Here is a 17,639-nt window from a genome sequence, read left to right as displayed (position 1 = left end):
GCAGGGCACTGTGCTTTTGCTGGTGTTTCCACACCTTCTTTCTGTTTTACTTTATCTTTTTTTGGTAGAATCTATTTTCTTGCTTGTTGGAAATTTTATTTTGAAAGTGCTTGAAAATAGTATAAAATAATGATGTGTTCATTTACAAAAATTAGAAAATAAAATTAAGCAAAATAAAAAAAATAAGATGTGGCAAACAGAAAGAAGTCAATGAATTATGATCGTTTATTTATTTAAATGAATCACAGTCTTCCCAGCTTGATGTGATCACTGTAAACATTTTGGTGTGTATATTCCCATTTTCTTCTACGTTTTCCAAAAATAAAATACTGTGTATTTTTTTTTTAACTTGATTTTCTCACTAACCAATATATTATCAATATATTTTCACATCAACACATATATATCATTTCTAATAGCTATGTGTGTAGTACATATACTGATACATATGTATGTGTAGTAACATAGTTATTTGTACCACATAGTTATACCATAGTTTAATTATCAATCTATAGACTTTAAAATCAGAAATTCCTTTTATTCTAAAATTTCTTAAAATTGCTAACAGGTGATAGAATATATAAGCACACATACACTAACTTAAAAATAAAGTGATACATACTTAACTTACATGTATGAATATATGTATGTTTGTATAACTATTAGTGTGTGTGTACATATTGCTATGTGTGTATAAATATATTGATCTGTGTATGTATGTGTATATAACTTACACATTCTTTTTATTTTAGAGAGAGAGAGACAAGTGGGGAAGAGGGGCAGATGGAGAGAGAGAATCTTAAGCAGGTTCCATGCTCAGAGTGGAGACCCATGTGGGTCCGGATCTCATGACCGTGAGATCATGACCTGAGCAGAAATGAAGAGTCGGACACTCAACTGACTGAGCTGCCCAGGCGCCCCTAACTTACAAATCCTTTTAAGCAAGCAGGCAGGAAGGTGGATTTCACCCACGTGGTATAAAGGAGAAATAGCACCTGCATTCTAGTCTTGTAGTTCCTTACAAATTGAGTATCCCTGGCTCAGGGATGTAAGTCTCTATGCATCCATTTTCTTACAAGCGTCATCTGACCAAGAACAATATCTTTACATAGTTCAGAGCAACTTTGAGAAGATCAAATGTACCTGAAAACAACATAAAAAAATCAAGGTAATACACAAAGAAACACAATTTTACGTATGCGTAAGGCGAAATGTGCTCACATGATACTGTGCAGAATTGCGCTAAGGGTTTTTAGACACCAGAAGTGGTTTCTTTTGGCAAGAATGGGCTATCCTTTGCTAGAGATTCTGAAACATGCACCTAATAACCCTGTGTAAAGGTTGATTTTAAGCTATGAAACAGGGGAGTGCACCAGAAAGCCCTGGAGGAGTCTTCAGCTCCGTAGTTCCTGACCTGGAAGAATTCAGGGAACCCGTGATTTTGTGGTGAGGCTTTCTGTGCACATTTCCCAAGCAGTAGAATGCCACGTGGCCCATGGGATGAACTGAACTTTTGGTTAGAGCTGAGGATTTTCCTGTGAAGTCATTATTTGCTGATTCATCATCCCTCTGGAGCAAGCTTTTTTAAGGGCCAAGGGCCCACCTGCTTCTACAGAAAAGCTAACCGATGAACTCATTTGTCATTGTGCTGCTGTGTTTGGCCTCCCATAGAGCACGTTTCAAGAACATTTCAAAAGGAAACTGTGCAGTGGGAATGAAAAACACCACCACCACCACCACCAAAAACACTGAATATTTTTTAAAGGAGCCAGAATTCAGGAGACTATGTTTGAAACAATGTCTTCGAAAAAGACATCAGGAAATAATGTGATAGGGTCGAAGATGATCCCTGTGTTCAGAATCAGGAGGGCAGTTTCTCCCCTGCCGCTGCGGCTCCTTAACGCTTTGGGCAAACTGCCTGCCCTCTCTGGGCCTTCTTCCTTATCTCTGTAGCAGATGCATACATGGATGGCTCTTACCTGTGAAAGAGATGATGCTCGTTAACAGCACGTTAGCCACAATTTTTGAACTTTTCAGTCTTAAAAAAATTACTGTCGTAAATGCATTTTCATCCTTGATAATTTTTATCCTTTAATAATGAGCGTTGCAGTAGTATCTTGAAAAATGTTTTAAATTTATTTTTTTTTGTTTTTGGGGCACCTGGGTGGCTCAGTCGGTTAAGCATCCATCTCCTGATTTTGGCTCAGGTCATGATCTCACAGTCATGAGATCTGAGTCCCACCTGGGGCTGGCTCCACGCTGACCTTGGAGCCTGCTTAAGATTCTCTCTCCCTCTCTCTCCCTGCCCCTCCCCCACTCACTCATTCTCTCTTTAAAACACAAAACAAAAAAAATTAAAAAAATTATTTTTTATTTTTGAAAACTTGTAATGAAATACATGTAACGTGAAATTTCCCATTAACCGCTTTTGAGGATATAGGTCAGTGGCAAGAAGTATATTCACATTATTGTACAACAGTCTCCGGAACTCTCTTTGTCTTATGAAACCAAAACTCTGTACTCATTAAACAGCTAACTCCCCATTTCTTCCCTCCTGCATCCCTGACAGTCCCCATTCTATCTTCTCTGTGTGAATTTGGCTATTCCAAGTACCTCGCGTGAGTGGAATCACACAGTGTTTGCCATTTTGGGTCTGGTTTATTTCACTCAGTGTTCTTCAAGGTCCATCCGTGTGGTAGTGTGGGTCAGATTTTCCTTCTTTCTAAGGATGAATAACATTCCTTGTATGTGCAGACCACATTTTTTTTTTTTTATACATTCCTATCTGTTGATGGACACTTTGGGCCATGCCCACCTTTTGCCCATTGTGACTAATGCTGCGATGAACATTAGTGTGCAATATCTGTTTGAAACCCTGCTTTCGACTGTTTTTTTCTTTTGTTTTTGTTTTCGTTTTTGTTACGGGCCCAGGAGTGGCATTGCTGGGTCATGTGGTAATTCTATTTTTAAGTTTTTGAGGAACTGCCATTATGTTTGCCATAGAGGCTGCACCATTTTATATTCGCCCCAAAAGGGTACAAGGGTTCTAATTTTTCCACATCCTCACTAACACTTGTTATTTTCTGTTAGTTTTTTTATTTGTATTTTTTTGATAGTAGCCATTCTCATGTGGTGAGGTATTATCTCATTGGGGTTTGGGTTTGCATTTCTCTAACGATTATTAACCCTGAGCATCCTTTCGTGTGTTTTTGGCCATTTGTGCATCGTCTTTGGAGAAATGTCTTTTCCCATTTTTGTTGGGGTTGAGTCATACCTTAATGGCACTCATGAAACTCATGAAAACGATTTGAAGATATTTGAAGTCTCATGAACTATTGGGCGATTTCATATACATTGTGTGAAGACAAGATTATGTATTATACTGGGATTCTAAAAGAAATAACTTTATTTTTTATTTCTCCTACATTTCTAATATTGAAAGAGAATGCATCAGATTTTTAATTTTCCTAAATGGTATTCTTTACTCTTCCCCCACTCCTGCTCTAACAATGGATGGTAGATAAAGTTTATTAGATAGCAAGATATGCAATTTATTCTGTAATAGTGAGATTTCATCAAGTTTATTCCTATTTATTTGAAACCTTTCCTTCCTATTTAGTGCTTTATTTTCCTTCCTCTCTCCCTCCAGCTTTCTCACTCTCTCTTCCCCTTCCCTCCATCCCTCCCACCTGTCTTTCTTTCCTTCTTTCTTTTTCTTTCTTTCTTTCTTTCTTTCTTTCTTTCTTTCTTTCTTTCTTCTTTCTCTTTTTTCTTTCTTTCTCTTTCTTTCTTTCTTTCTTTCTTTCTTTCTTTCTTTCTTTCTTTCTTTCTTTCTTTCTTTCTTTCCAACCCTGTGTAGGTGAAAATTATCTCTAGGGTTTTAAAGTTTCTAAAACAATAGTTGGGAGATGATATTGGACAGAAGCAGATCACCAATGGCCTTGTGTACTCAGGATTTTATATTACAGAGAACAGTGACACAAGACTCTTTTGCATTGTGAGGTTTCCGTCTTAATTGTTTCTGGAAATGATGTTTCAGAAAGCAAGGACTATCTTATGTCAGACTACCAGAAAGTTTGCTAGTAACTTAATTTCATATAAAATATGATTCCATAGAAAGAGAATGGAAGAATACCAAAAATGACTAATGAGTAGAGCTGATTTACAAATCATAGAATAGGATGCCAGCCACTTCTTGGTCACCACTTAAATATGACCTAATGTGATAGTGAGGTAGTCACGGCCTTGGGTGATACTTAGGAGGAAATAATGAAGAAGATTATGGTGTGAGGAGTTGCGCTATTCATGAGTAGGAACCATGAGGAGATACATTTCTGTGAGAGAAATGGCATCTTTGTTGAGGTGTTCCAGAAGCAGACCCTGAGAAGAGGATTTGGGTACAAGTAGTGTATTTAGGAAGTGAAACCAGAAATACTTGGAAAGGGAATGGGGAAGTGAGAAAGGGTAGAACATTAGCTAAAGAAATTCTCCTTCACAGGCAAATTATGACTGTGGGGAGCTGAGGGCCCAGTTGTGCTAGGGAACCCTGAGAGCCTTTGGAAAACATGTACCACAGGGTTTCCCTCCCAAGGAGCAGGGAGCTGGGGTATTTAAATATCAAGTCCCGTCAGTCATTGCTTGAGGGCTCATCTTGGGGCCAGTGAGTGCTGAGCACCTCCGCACAGGTGGAGAAGTGGAATCTGGCAGGATGAGAAGCTCACCCACAAAGAGGTGCAGGTGCTGTTAGTGGAAGTCTGGCTGGTCTGGCCTGGTGGTAAGGATGGGGGGTGGGTGGCGGGTTTAGGGGCAGCATCACTACAAGTGGTCTGCTTCCTTCAGGTGTCTTTTTCTCCCCCGTGTTGGAGCCTCAGAACCCTCAGAACCATCGTGATTATTATCACCAGCAGCACCTTCAGTCCATTTTTATAATTAATGTCAGGAATGTGTGGATTCTGTAGGAAATTGTGCTTTGCTATTTATTAGTTAAAAGCTTTTGCTTAGGGGCGCCTGGGTGGCTCAGTCGGTTAAGCGTCCGACTTCGGCTCAGGTCATGATCTCACGGCTCGTGAGTTCGAGCCCCGCGTCGGGCTCTGTGCTGACTGCTCGGAGCCTGGAGCCTGTTTCAGATTCTGTGTCTCTCTCTCTCTCTCTGACCCTCCCCCGTTCATGCTCTGTCTCTCTCTGTCTCAAAAGTAAATAAACGTTAAAAAAAAATTAAAAAAAAAAAAAAGCTTTTGCTTAATACTTTCTATGTGGCATATCTATTCCTAGGCATTTGTAAGGAGAATCTCTTTGGATCAAAATCTCATTCTACTCATAACGTTAGATAATCTCAGATGCAACACTATTTGAACAAAAACATGCGCTAGGTAACGTGTGAAGGATATAGTGAGCTTGCCAGCATTTTAATTGTTGTCCAAAGAACTTAAAATATTTTTTACAGCGATTAATCTCGTGCAAAGACGACAAGAGAGCTAAGACCTAGAAACAGCTATTCAGAGGGCTCCACTGACAATGGACAGAATAAAAACTTACTTTACTTCATCTTTTTCTTTTCTTACTTCATCTTTTTTTCTTTTACTTCATCTTTTTCTTCATTCTTTCTCTTTTCTTTCTATTCCTTTTCCCCATTCTTATGATTGGTTCCTTGTAATTGATGTCAATAAAATCCTAAATTTTTTATAACTTTAACAATTTTACAGTACAACATGCATCCATGTTAAGTCTAGTTTGTCTCAAGATGCTGGTTATATCTGCTTTTTCACTGTGTGGACACTGACCTGAGTGCTCTGATTAAGATCACGCAGTAAGGGGCTTGCATTGAAATATTCTTTAAAAAAAAATCTTTTTTAATGTTTACTTGTTTTTGAGAGAGAGAGGGAAAGAGAGAGAGCGAGACAGCGCATGAGTGGGAGAGAGGCAGAGAGAGCGAGAGAGAGAGGGAGACACAGAATCTGAAGCAGGCTCCGAGCTCTGAGCTGTCAGCACAGAGTCCAATGTGGGGCTTGAACTCATGAGCCGTGAGATGATGTCAGACACTTCGCTGCTGAGCCACCTGGGTGCCCCTGCGTTGAAATATACTGACTCCAAATCTAGGGTTGTTCTTCTGTGCTGTCCAATGACTGTAGATACTCTTCTATGTTAGTGCCTGGATGAGACCATTTGGTCTTAGAATTATTTAACCGATTTCTGGGTTCCGGTCTGAGTTCTGTTTCTTTAACGTGAAAGAACCCCATAACTTTCCTGTTTTATGATGCCAATCTAGTTGGTGTCAAGGTTAAAAAATGGATCAGTTTCATGAATTCTGGGGCTGAGATATGATTAATTTCCCCTGAAGGCTAAGATGGTAGAGCCTCAATGACCCGTGCTTAGCACTCAGTAAGCGTTAGCTATTGTTAGATGTTTCTCAAGTTTATCATGTTTCTTAACGGATTTCAGGCCTTATCACTGTCAGGCCTGCTTCTGATATCTAGGAGAGAGGAAGACACAACAAAGGCAAACATCATTTTTTCTTGCTTCCTTGCAGGGCTTGTCACGGCCCAGTGCTAATAGGCTCAGCTGTCTGCCCGCAGGTCCAGGTGTATTTGCAGAATGTACACGCATTTCCTTTTCTGAAAGGAAGAGGGAGATGAGTTGCTTATCAGAACAAAGCAGCGTCCTGGCCTGTAGCACAGGCAGGCAGACAACGAGGGAGCCTTTAGGTTGCTTGCAATTCTTTTCTGTGGGGAGGAAAGCCGTAAAAAACTACTAAAACTGTCTAAAAAAAATAACGATGTTGCTCTTAAAAGTCCTCAGCCTGTATTCCACCAACAACGTACAGTCAAAATTCTGTGCTGTAAGGTCTCTGGGAGTAGTTATGACTTGTGTGAGGCGACATCGCCATGTCGTAACCAGTTACGTTCATTTGCTTCTATTTGTTTTTAATTTTATGGATTGCTTCTTTTTTTTTTTTTTTTTTTTTTTTTAGTTTTTGGAAAATGTAAATCACTGACTTCATTCCAAAGTCAAGATTGTAAAACAAATTACAAACAGATAAATCTTGTTCCCGTTCCTATTTCTCTACCCTCTTTTCTCCTTTCTTTTATGTTTGTATTTCCCCCATGGTCTCCTTTACAAATACAACCAAGTATGTGTGCAGAGGCATATCCGATCTCTTTTTGTACATATAATTTGCATATTATATCTACTGTCCTGTATCTTATTTTTCTGTTACTGTGCCTGGGAGGTTACTCTATATGTATATATGCCGTGTTTTATAGTTACTCGCTGCATGTGGATGCCGTAGTTTATTCAATGGTCTGCTGATGCTACACATTTGGATTCTTTTGCTATGGCAAATCATGTTGCAATGCACATGTTATTACACATATTTATATTTAGGACAGGTCCTAGAAGTTGGATCTCTGGGTCAAAGGGTAAATGCATTTTTGCTAGTTACTGCCCAGTTTCCTTCCATTGGGTTCCATTCTGCACCATGTATGAGAATGATTGTTCTCTGTAAAACTAGAGTTTTCCCCATTGATTGTACATTCTCTTTTCTTTTCTTCCATATAAGTTTGTATTTCAGAGAATATAATTCAGATTTCTGTAGGGGTCACAAGTCTGTGTGATCTGTGAGGACTTAGTAACAAGTGTTTAAGATCATATGAGAAAGGATGGCTCTGCTTAGAGCTTAGACCCTGCCTGTTCCCAGCATGTTGGGGGTTTCACGGCAGAACTGAGCAAACCACAAGTTTATCTGGAGAAAATGGAGTTTTTGCAGCTTCTCCTGATTCTGGTTGGTATTCATTGGGTAATCTCACTTATGTTTGCTTGTTTATTGGGGGGGTGGGAAGCAGGGAGGGGCAGAGGGAAAGGGAGAGAGAGAATCTTAAACATTAATCTTAATCTTAAGCCCTGAGATGGGGCTCGATCTAACAACCCTGAGATCATGACCTGAGCCGAAATCAAGAGTCGAATGCTTAACTGACTGAGCCACGCAGGCAACCCCCTCACTATGTTTATTTCATGTAATTGCAAGAATGTTAAATCCATATTCACATGTACGCAGAAAGGTGTCTTACAAAGAAATATATATTTTGTTTTTTAAACTATTTTCCCCTCAGATTTAAAATTCTATTCATTTTAAGACCTACAATATATTTAATATCAGGTTTTGGGGGAAAATGCAGCACTAAAAATATATAATGATTCTAAAATGCCTCTTGATTTCAGCATTATTTAAAGTATAAAAAATCAGGTTTCTTAGAATCAGAGAACTATGATTCCACTGAGAATAGAGAGATAATTATACCTTTTATTTTTAACTATGAAATATGTAACAATTTCCTATATCACACATATCCTTTGTTTCTGGTTTTGTCTTCTTTAGCCTACTTAGTCTCTGGAATATATATATATATATATATATATATATATATATATATCAGTCTTATTTTTCTAGGTCTACCTTTGTACCTTTCAGATATATGTAGATACTTATAAAATAATTTTGTGTATTTTGCAACGTATTTGTAGAATGAAAAGCCAAACATTATCCCTGGGAATGGACACTGATGTTTGCATTTATTTATTTATTTATTTATTTATTTTTTAATTTTTTTTTTTTTTCAACGTTTATTTATTTTGGGACAGAGAGAGACAGAGCATGAACGGGGGAGGGGCAGAGAGAGAGGGAGACACAGAATCGGAAACAGGCTCCAGGCTCTGAGCCATCAGCCCAGAGCCCGACGCGGGGCTCGAACTCACAGACCGCGAGATCGTGACCTGGCTGAAGTCGGACGCTTAACCGACTGCGCCACCCAGGCGCCCCTGATGTTTGCATTTAAATATTAAAACTTGATGTCGTATTTCAATTAACTTTCAAAAATATGTCTGAAGTGTGGCAAATTCTATATAAAATATCTTTGTCTCTAAAATTCCTGTAGTCCAAAATGGAAGCCACAGTTTAGTTTAAACCACAGAATGCAGGAAATACTAAACCAATTGTGTCTCAAATTTGAACAAGTCATATTGAGTCACCAGTGGGAGCATCTGAGACCTCATATTTTACATTCTTTCAAGTCTTACTGATAACCAAAGAGGTTTTATTATGGTTTTATATTTTCCCAACCTTTCTTTGAATCATATATACACATACATATACATATATATATATACGTATATGTATGTATATGTACATATATATGTATATATGTATATATATGTATATGTATATGTATATGTATATGTATATGTATATATATGTATATATATGTATGTGTATATACACACATACATATACATACATATATGTATATATACACACTTTAATTTTCTTTTAATGTTTATTTTTGAGAGAGAGAAAAAGAGACAGAGTGCAAGCAGGGGAGGGGCAGAGGGAGAGGGAGACACAGAATCCAAAACAGGCTCCAGGCTCTGTTAGCACAGAGCCCAATACGGGGCTGGAACCCATGAACGGTGAGACCATGACCTGAGCCACAGTTGGATGCTTAACTGACTGACCCACCCAGATGCCCCTGGATCTTATATATTTAAAATATATTTTAAAGTTCTATTGGAATATATTCTACAAATCATAAAATTCACCCTATTAAAATTTACAATCCAGTAATTTTTGGTAAGTGCGCTGAGTGATGAAGCCATTATAAGGATCAGTTTTAAACAGTTGTCATGGTATCCATCAAATCCTTCATGCCCACTTACAGTTAACCTTCATTTCCACCCCCAACTCCAGGCAACCCCGCTATTTTCCTTGCTGACTCCATAGGTTACCTTTTCTCTACAGTTAATATAGAGGAATCATACAGTAATATGTGACTTCTCATATCTGGCTTTCACTCAGCACAATGTTTTCAAGTTTCATCCATGTTTCAGCGCATGTTGATAGTTCACTAAACAATATTCCATTGTATGAATATACCACACTATTTACCAGCTGGTAGATATTTAAATTGTTTCCAGTTTTTGGCTTGTGGGAATAATGCAGCTATAAATATTTGCATGCAAATCTTTGCGTGGGCATAAGCTTTCAATTCTCTTGTGTAGATACCTGGGAATGGAATTGCTGGGTACTATGGTAATTGTATGTTTGTGTTTTTTAGAAATTGCTGAACAGTTTTCCAAAGTGTCTTCTGCATCTCATTTTAGCACTTTTTTTATTGCCAGAGGAAAAAGAGAGTGATCCTTTCTTTCTCTTTCTTTCTTTCTTTCTTTCTTTCTTTCTTTCTTTCTTTCTTTCTTTCACATGTATTGAATGCCGATGTTGTCCTGAGTATTAATGATATAACAATAAATGACAAGATTATTTCCTTCGAGATGCTCATAGTCTACTGGAGAAACAGAGATATAACCGGATAACTAACTACAGTAAGAGAAGTCTGGAAGTAAAGCCTACCCCTGGCACAAAGAGGAGAGTACCAATTCCAGGCTTAGAGGAACAGGGAAAGGTTTTGGAGAAGGTCAGAGCTGAATTGATTTGTGGTGCTGTATCCAGGGGAGTGAGCTTGGAAGGGATTGTAAGTCTTAGAGCAGAAGGGTAGCCTGTCCTGCTTACAGCCAGAACCCCTTTGCTCTGATCAACTCTTCTTTTTTCCACTGCAGTTATTGCCTGCAATGGGTTATGTGTTTATTTGTTGAACTACTGTCTCTTTTCCCCTCAAGGGTAGAGATCTCTGCCTGTTTCATCCATGGATATATCCTAAATCTCTGCCACAGTACCTCACCCAAAGAAGGTACTTAAATATTTGTTGGATAAATGAATGCGTAACATGAACAGATTTCATAAAACTGTGTGTAATGCTGCCTCATACAGCACCTACAGATGAGATCCCACTGGGATGAACAAGATCAGAGTTGCTGGGAACGTGGATGGACTCACATGTGAGGAAGAACGCCTTTGAGATTGTTGAACAGCAGACCAGAAATTGAAAAGCCTTGTCTCACTCCAGAATTTAAGATATACTTGGTGAGGCAAGGTTGCACAATGGCCAGAGGATGATTTGATGGCTCTGGCAAGAGAAGATTTTATTTCGTTCGGACACAGAGGGAAAATTGCAGGTACCAATGCAGAACTTTCAAGTAACTTTTTGGAAAGTTAGGCATTATTGAGGAGGAAGGGTACGTTCAAGACAGTTATTTTGGTTAATGTAACAAGGAACAAGGGATGTGAAGGGGTAGGAGGAGAAGAAGGAGGAGGAAGAGGAGAAAACTGTCATTCCTTTAGGATTTTCCCAAAGTGATTGTCATTTTTAAGGCATTTTTGCAAGTCAAATAAGCAAAGGCAGTTTCTGACACAGTTATCTGTGATTTTTGAATACAGCTTGAGTGTCTTCAGTACAATGGAAAGCTGCTTTTGCTAATGAAGGACTTACTGAGGAAACACAAAGGTATCTTTTACTCAAATTCATTTCGGTCTTAGCTGAAGGACTAAGCCATTTCAGTTGTGCAGGAAAAAAAATCCACCTAATTGAAAATTTACAATATATATATATATATATATATATATACACACACACACACACACACATATTACAGTATTTATTACAATATATATATTACAGTATTACTATATATATATACACACACACACACACACACACACACACACACACATATATTGCGGTTTTCGTTGATTGACTTTGTATTATTAAGATGGGCTATTTGTGCCGAAAATAAATTGCCTAGAGAATAACAATGCCATAAATTGGAGGCCAATTCTAATTCAGCTCAAATGGAAGTATGGTTCTTCTTTGTTTGAATTGTTTGTTTATTTTGGTGGAGTCAGGGGCCAGGGACATTGGAGGAGATGAAATTGTGTCACTAAGCAGGCCTTGATCATGACGGTCTCTCCTACTCTTGCTGAGGCGCTCGGACTTTGTCCAAGAGCCACTGGGAGCTGTGCAGGACTTTAATGAGAGAAGTGACAGCAAGTCAAGACTTTCTGTGACTGTGATTTGGACACCAAATGAGGGGAAAGGATAGAAGCGGAGGGAGGGAGGGTGGTTTGCGAGACTTCGCGGTAGGCGAGGTGAGAGTTGGTGGTGAGCGGAGGAAGGAGCGAGGTGATGCAGGCACAGAAGAGCTGGGAGGCAGCTCTGAGGTGGTATATCTCGGTGATTACTTGCACGCAGGCTGAGAAGGGGATCAACGATGTGTCCCCCATTTCCCTTTTTGACATCAGGATGGAAAGTGGTATCATCCAGTGAGGTAGAGAACACAGGAGAAAGAGGACCAGGTGTTTTGTGGCATAAAGTGATAAGTGTGGTGTTGGATTTGTCACTCTTGGGAGTGTCTTAGTTTGTATGGCTATGACACGATGCCTTCAATGGGTGGCTTAAACAGCAGTCATTTACTCCCCATGGTTCTGAGGCTGGGAAGTCTAAGATCAAGGTGCTGATAGGCTCTGTGTCTGGTGAGGGCCTTCTTTCTGGGTTGTAGATGCCTGCTTTGTTTGCCTTACTTTTTATAAGGGCTTAATCTCATGATGGGGGTACTTATCCTCAAGACTTCATTTAAAACCCAAAGGCCCCACCTCCAAATACCGTTACACTGGGGCTTAGGGCTTCAAAATTAGAATTTGGGGTTGGCAGATACAAATGTTCAGTCTATAATTGGGAGCCTGTGTGTGGACAGTTATGCTAGGCAGTTGGATCTCTGGGAGTGGAGCTCAGGATTAAATCCCAGTTTGACGTATAGATTTTGATTTGGAATTGTTTAAAATTTTATTTTAAGTAGGTTCCACCCCCAGTGTGGGGCTTGAACTCATGACCCTGAGATTAACAGTCGCATGCTCTACCGACTGAGCCAGCCAGGCGCCCCTTGAGGTATAGATTTTGAATGTGTGTGTACCATGGGGGTACGTGCAGTCATGGTGGTATCTGTGGTCCCCCCACAGAGGGTACTGGAACGAGAAGGGATTAGGTTTGTGGTCACAAGTCTGGGGAACACTGCCATTTAAGACGCAGGCAGGAGAAGAGGACCTCAGGAAAGCGAGCACAGAGAGTTGGAGGAGAAGGGGAGCAGCAGGAATATGTTGTCAGAAGAGCAAGAAATGAGGCATTTCTAGAGGGAAACTGTGAGCTTTAGGATCAATTACTAGAGTTCAGTTGAGTGAGGACCACGAAAGTTTGATGGGACTTATCGGCATGAAAGTCACCAGGGGTTCATGCAACTCTAGCTTCTGGGGAACAGTGGGTGTAGAAGTGAATGAGGGGAGGAAATAGAAACAAATGGAGAATGCAGGTGGTTTTCTTTCTAAAGCCATTATAGAAATCGGCATGGAAATACTTCCACCTAATGTAGGTTATGGTTTTTAAATTGAGGTGAAGTTCACATAAGAGGATCCATTTAAAAAAATTTTTTTTTCAACGTTTATTTATTTTTTTGGGGACAGAGAGAGACAGAGCATGAACGGGGGAGGGGCAGAGAGAGAGGGAGACACAGAATCGGAAACAGGCTCCAGGCTCTGAGCCATCAGCCCAGAGCCTGACGTGGGGCTCAAACTCACGGACCGCGAGATCGTGACCTGGCTGAAGTCGGACACTTAACCGACTGCGCCACCCAGGCGCCCCTAGGAGGATCCATTTTAAAATGAGGCATCCAGTGGCATTAGGTGCATTGAAGATATCACGCAACCCCCACCTCTGTCTAGTTGCGAACGTTTTCAACCCACCGAAAGGAAAACCCGTACCCGTTAAGCAGTTTCTCTCTATTCCCCACTTTCCCCAGCCCCTGGCAACCACTCATCTGTGTTTTGTCTCTGGATTTATCGATTCTGGATATTTCATGTAAACGGAATCGTATAACGTGTGATGCTTTGTGTGTGGCATGTATCAGGGCTTTACAGTTGCGTAGTATTCCATTCTGTGGCTATACTGCAGTTTGTTTCTTCCTCTGTTGATGGCACTGTTTCTACCTTCTGGCTACTGTGAGTAATGTTTCTGCGGAGGACATGTATGTATATATGTATATGTACATATATATATATATATATATACACACACACAGTAAACACGTATATATGTTTATTGCTGGAGCCTAACAATTTTCCAAAATTATACTCTTATATAATGCTGATGAGAGTTCACAGGAAGCGTTGTGGATTGTAGAAACAGTTGATCTACACTCTCTGTTTTTTAAGTACTTGGCATTCTTTTTGAGATAGGATTGGTGAAACCATCATCTGGTAAGTACACAGTTCATGAAGAGATCAATAAGTTGAGGGTTGCCTGGGTAGCTCAGTCAGTGAAGCTTCTGACTTGGTTTTGGCTCAGGTCATGATCTCATGGTTTGTGAGATCGAGCCCCGCGTTGGGCTCTGCGCGGACAGCCTGGAGCCTGCTTGGGATTCTGTCTCCCTCTCTCTCCGCCCCTTCATCACTCTGTCTCTCTCAGAAATAAATAAATAAGCATTAAAGACAAGAGATAATCTGAATGGAAAAAATATATACATCATTTGATAAGAAGGAATTTCCCTTTAGAATTGAGTTTTGAGGCTAATATGAAAGCATTTCAAACAGAGAGTTTGGATAGATTAACTCCTGTAGGAGAGGGAAGGTTGGATAGGCAGAGGTTCAAATGTTTCACAGTTTCATGTTGCTGAAGGAAAAGTAGGAGCTGCACTCTGGTTGCAGATAAAGGAAAGGTGCGGGATGATAAAGTGAAGGGGGAGGACCCATGGTGCTACGTTAATAGCTAGTGGATTTTTAAATTTAAGATTGGATTTTCAAAATCAAGTTTTTACTCCTCTGCCAATAAGCACTGATTGACTTACGATTAATCTTGTGGACTGTATTTCTGTACTCAGAGATATGAGCATAGATGGAAGAAGATGTGGGATCTATCTGGGACCAGCAGTCTAGCTTCCTATTGTTGTTACAGTTTGTTCATCGAGATTAACAAATTCTCAGAGAGGTGGAACAATAATTACGTGTCCTATACAATTTTTGGTGTTTGGAGGTGACATTCAGGCAATGTTCAGAAGGGCCATTTTTTTTCCTGCCGTCTTTCCTTTGTAGAAAGGCCTCCTAAGAATGGATTACCGAACTGAGATTTTCCAAGGAATGGCTCTGTGGTTTAATTCTGTGGAACAGCCTATAGACGTGGGAGAGGAACTAATGTTTGTTGAGTAACTGTTAAGCGTTTTATTTATCTGAGCTCCTTTAAGTCTTAGAACCACCAGTGAGTCGTAGCTCCATGATATGAAGCCCGATTTGCTAACTCCAAAGTCAGGCCTCTGTCCCCCGTAAGCTGGAATGCTAATTACGTTCTACCTTCTGTGCTTGTGGCTTACTGGAGCTTGAGAACTGGCTTACTGGGATGCCTACTAACTCAGCAGGGAGTGGAGCTCTGACTGGTTAGCTGGCATTTTCCAGGAAGGCGGGAAAGGGGTGGGCGAGGTCCTGTGCATGCCATACGTTGGCCATACCTAAGCTGTATCATGTTACTTCTCGTGGAACAATTTGCGATGACTTATCAAGAGAATATTACTTTCTCTCATAAAATATGTATCTGGATAAGTCCAGTGCTGATTCGGGGAGGTATCTTTTGATTGCCTTTCTTTGCATTTATACAATCTCTATTCAATGTATGTGATCTCTATAAACTTACTAGGATTGACGCATTTATTCATATCTGTTGTATGTGTTTTTCTCAGGCAGAGAAGGCCGATGGATTTGTCAACCTGCCCGATTTCACTGTGGAGAGAGCTTCTGAATGCAAGAAAAAGCAGTAAGTTGTCTATCATTTCCTATAAGACTCTGAACCAGAATAACTTCCTTTAATAATTTTCATTTCTCGAGTGATGTGGTGACTTGGAAGTTAGTGACGGTAACACCCAATGTCTTGAGAATTTTGAACTTCATGGGTTGGCATCCTAAACAGTGGTCTAAGCTTTTAACCTCTTGTTGTCTGGAATTTCGTTTTGTGGAACAGATGGATTTTAAAACCCCACGGAGCTTTGGCATGGCATATTTTTGACACCTGTGTTGGAGATGGAATGAAAAACAAGCTCCCATCCAGGTTTAGCTGGGAGATCAAATGTCAAGATTTTGTCTTTCTAAAGAGAATGACCAGATCAACAGGACTGGCCAGAGCTGCAGATATGATCCCAAGAGCAGTTTCTTTTTCTTAGTTCTTCACATGGGCATCCTGGATTTTGAATTCTCTGAGACATTTTCGACTTTGGGATTGTGCCCTAATATAAGTCCAAAAGATTGAGAATAGACAGGAACCAAAAAAGTCACCAGCTTATGGTCCTTGTTGTGCTGACAAGGGAACAGCACAGAGTCAGGGCTTGCCTAGAAATCACAGGAGAGCTGGCTCCAGACCAGCTAACCATGCTCCCGTCCACGTGCTTTTTCCGTGGTAGCATCCCAATGCATTTTGCAAATGTGCCCTCCTCAGCTTTTTCTTGTTGTTATTCCTTATCCTACCTTTGACATCTTTTTCTGTCTTATCAGAAAAAGCATTTCCCTACTGACCTATGTTACAAGTAGTGGCAATTGACTAGATTTTTCTAAGAAAATGAATAAAATTATTAGCTTTAAGCCCTGCCAGTCTCGTCTTGCTGCACGTATCCAGTGATAACATGAGGTCGTGTTGATTCTCGTGGTTTTGACTGAACTGGTTATTTACCAAAACCCTGGCCTCTACTGCAGGACTTCCGGTCTAATGGTAAAGGGGATATATTTCATTGTTTGCTGATCTCCAGTGTTTTATACTTTTCTTTTAAACTGGAAAAATATACCTTATATTTTTCTTCTACCCAAAGACAGTGGCTTGGGTTAAGACTTTTGATGTGTTGGCACAGTATAGAAGTTCTATACTTGATTATTTTCTGATGTATAAAATTCTTGTATGTATTTGATCGAATTTGAATTAAGTATTTTGCTTTAAGGAGTTGATCTGAGTATTTTGAAGTGACACTTCTAAGACTGTAAATTTTAATTTATTGTCTTTATAGCAAAGCAGTTAGCAATCAAAAATAAAAGAACATGCCCGTATGTTTTAAATAGAAACTATGGGCTGGCCAAGACTCAGTCCTATTCTGGATATTTCAACATGATAAATTAATTCTCTGCTGTCTACATGAAAGAGGTTAGACAGTGGGCACTTAATGTAATTAAATTATTTTTTTGTGAATTTACAAAGAAAGCAGATGAATTGACCATATTTATATTTAATTTCATTTCAAACCCATTGACAACTACACTAATTTTTTCTTAATGTTTCTGTGCTTTCCCCCCTTCAAGTGCTTTTAAGATCAGCCATCCACAAATCAAGACCTTTTATTTTGCAGCTGAAAATGCACAGGAAATGAGTGTGTAAGTAGAGAAAATTGCTAAATCCAATCTTTATGGGAATAGATTACTTTGGTCAGGTGTTCGAATTTTAAGTCTATGTTCATATTAATTCTTGTTTTATTTATTTCTGCTGCTTTAAAAATTAATTTCCTTGGCACTTAAAGTGTTCTTGCTTTCTTCCCTGACTTGGAAGCGTTTCGGAGAACTACATATATCAAAATGGCTATTTTAGGAAGAAGTAATAAGATTCTTCAGAGGGAACCACTAAGTTGAGAAAGGAAAAGACAGAAGTCATTATAAGAAAATGTTACAGTGAGAATCAGCATCACAGTGATAA

The 17,639-nt window shown here is 39.5% G+C and overlaps 2 protein-coding genes across 14 annotated transcripts in view; one reads left to right on the top strand and one right to left on the bottom strand.

Annotated features, from left to right (window-relative positions):
• OPRM1 (opioid receptor mu 1) overlaps window positions 1-17,639 on the bottom strand; it is a 178,745-nt gene that overhangs the window by 9,126 nt on the left and 151,980 nt on the right. The gene's annotated exons all lie outside the window — the stretch shown is intronic.
• The window catches only part of IPCEF1 (interaction protein for cytohesin exchange factors 1), a 178,748-nt gene that overhangs the window by 115,464 nt on the left and 45,645 nt on the right, over window positions 1-17,639 (top strand). For all 13 annotated transcript variants that reach the window (XM_030316629.2, XM_030316628.2, XM_030316630.2 and 10 more), the window contains 2 exons: window positions 15,655-15,728; window positions 17,252-17,323. In XM_030316629.2, the coding sequence (XP_030172489.1) occupies window positions 15,655-15,728; window positions 17,252-17,323 (146 nt within the window). The remainder of the gene's footprint in view (window positions 1-15,654; window positions 15,729-17,251; window positions 17,324-17,639) is intronic.

The sequence above is a fragment of the Lynx canadensis genome, chromosome B2 (genome assembly GCF_007474595.2).
Source record: "Lynx canadensis isolate LIC74 chromosome B2, mLynCan4.pri.v2, whole genome shotgun sequence".
NCBI lineage: Eukaryota > Metazoa > Chordata > Mammalia > Carnivora > Felidae > Lynx > Lynx canadensis.
This window is presented reverse-complemented; position numbering and strand designations above follow the sequence as displayed.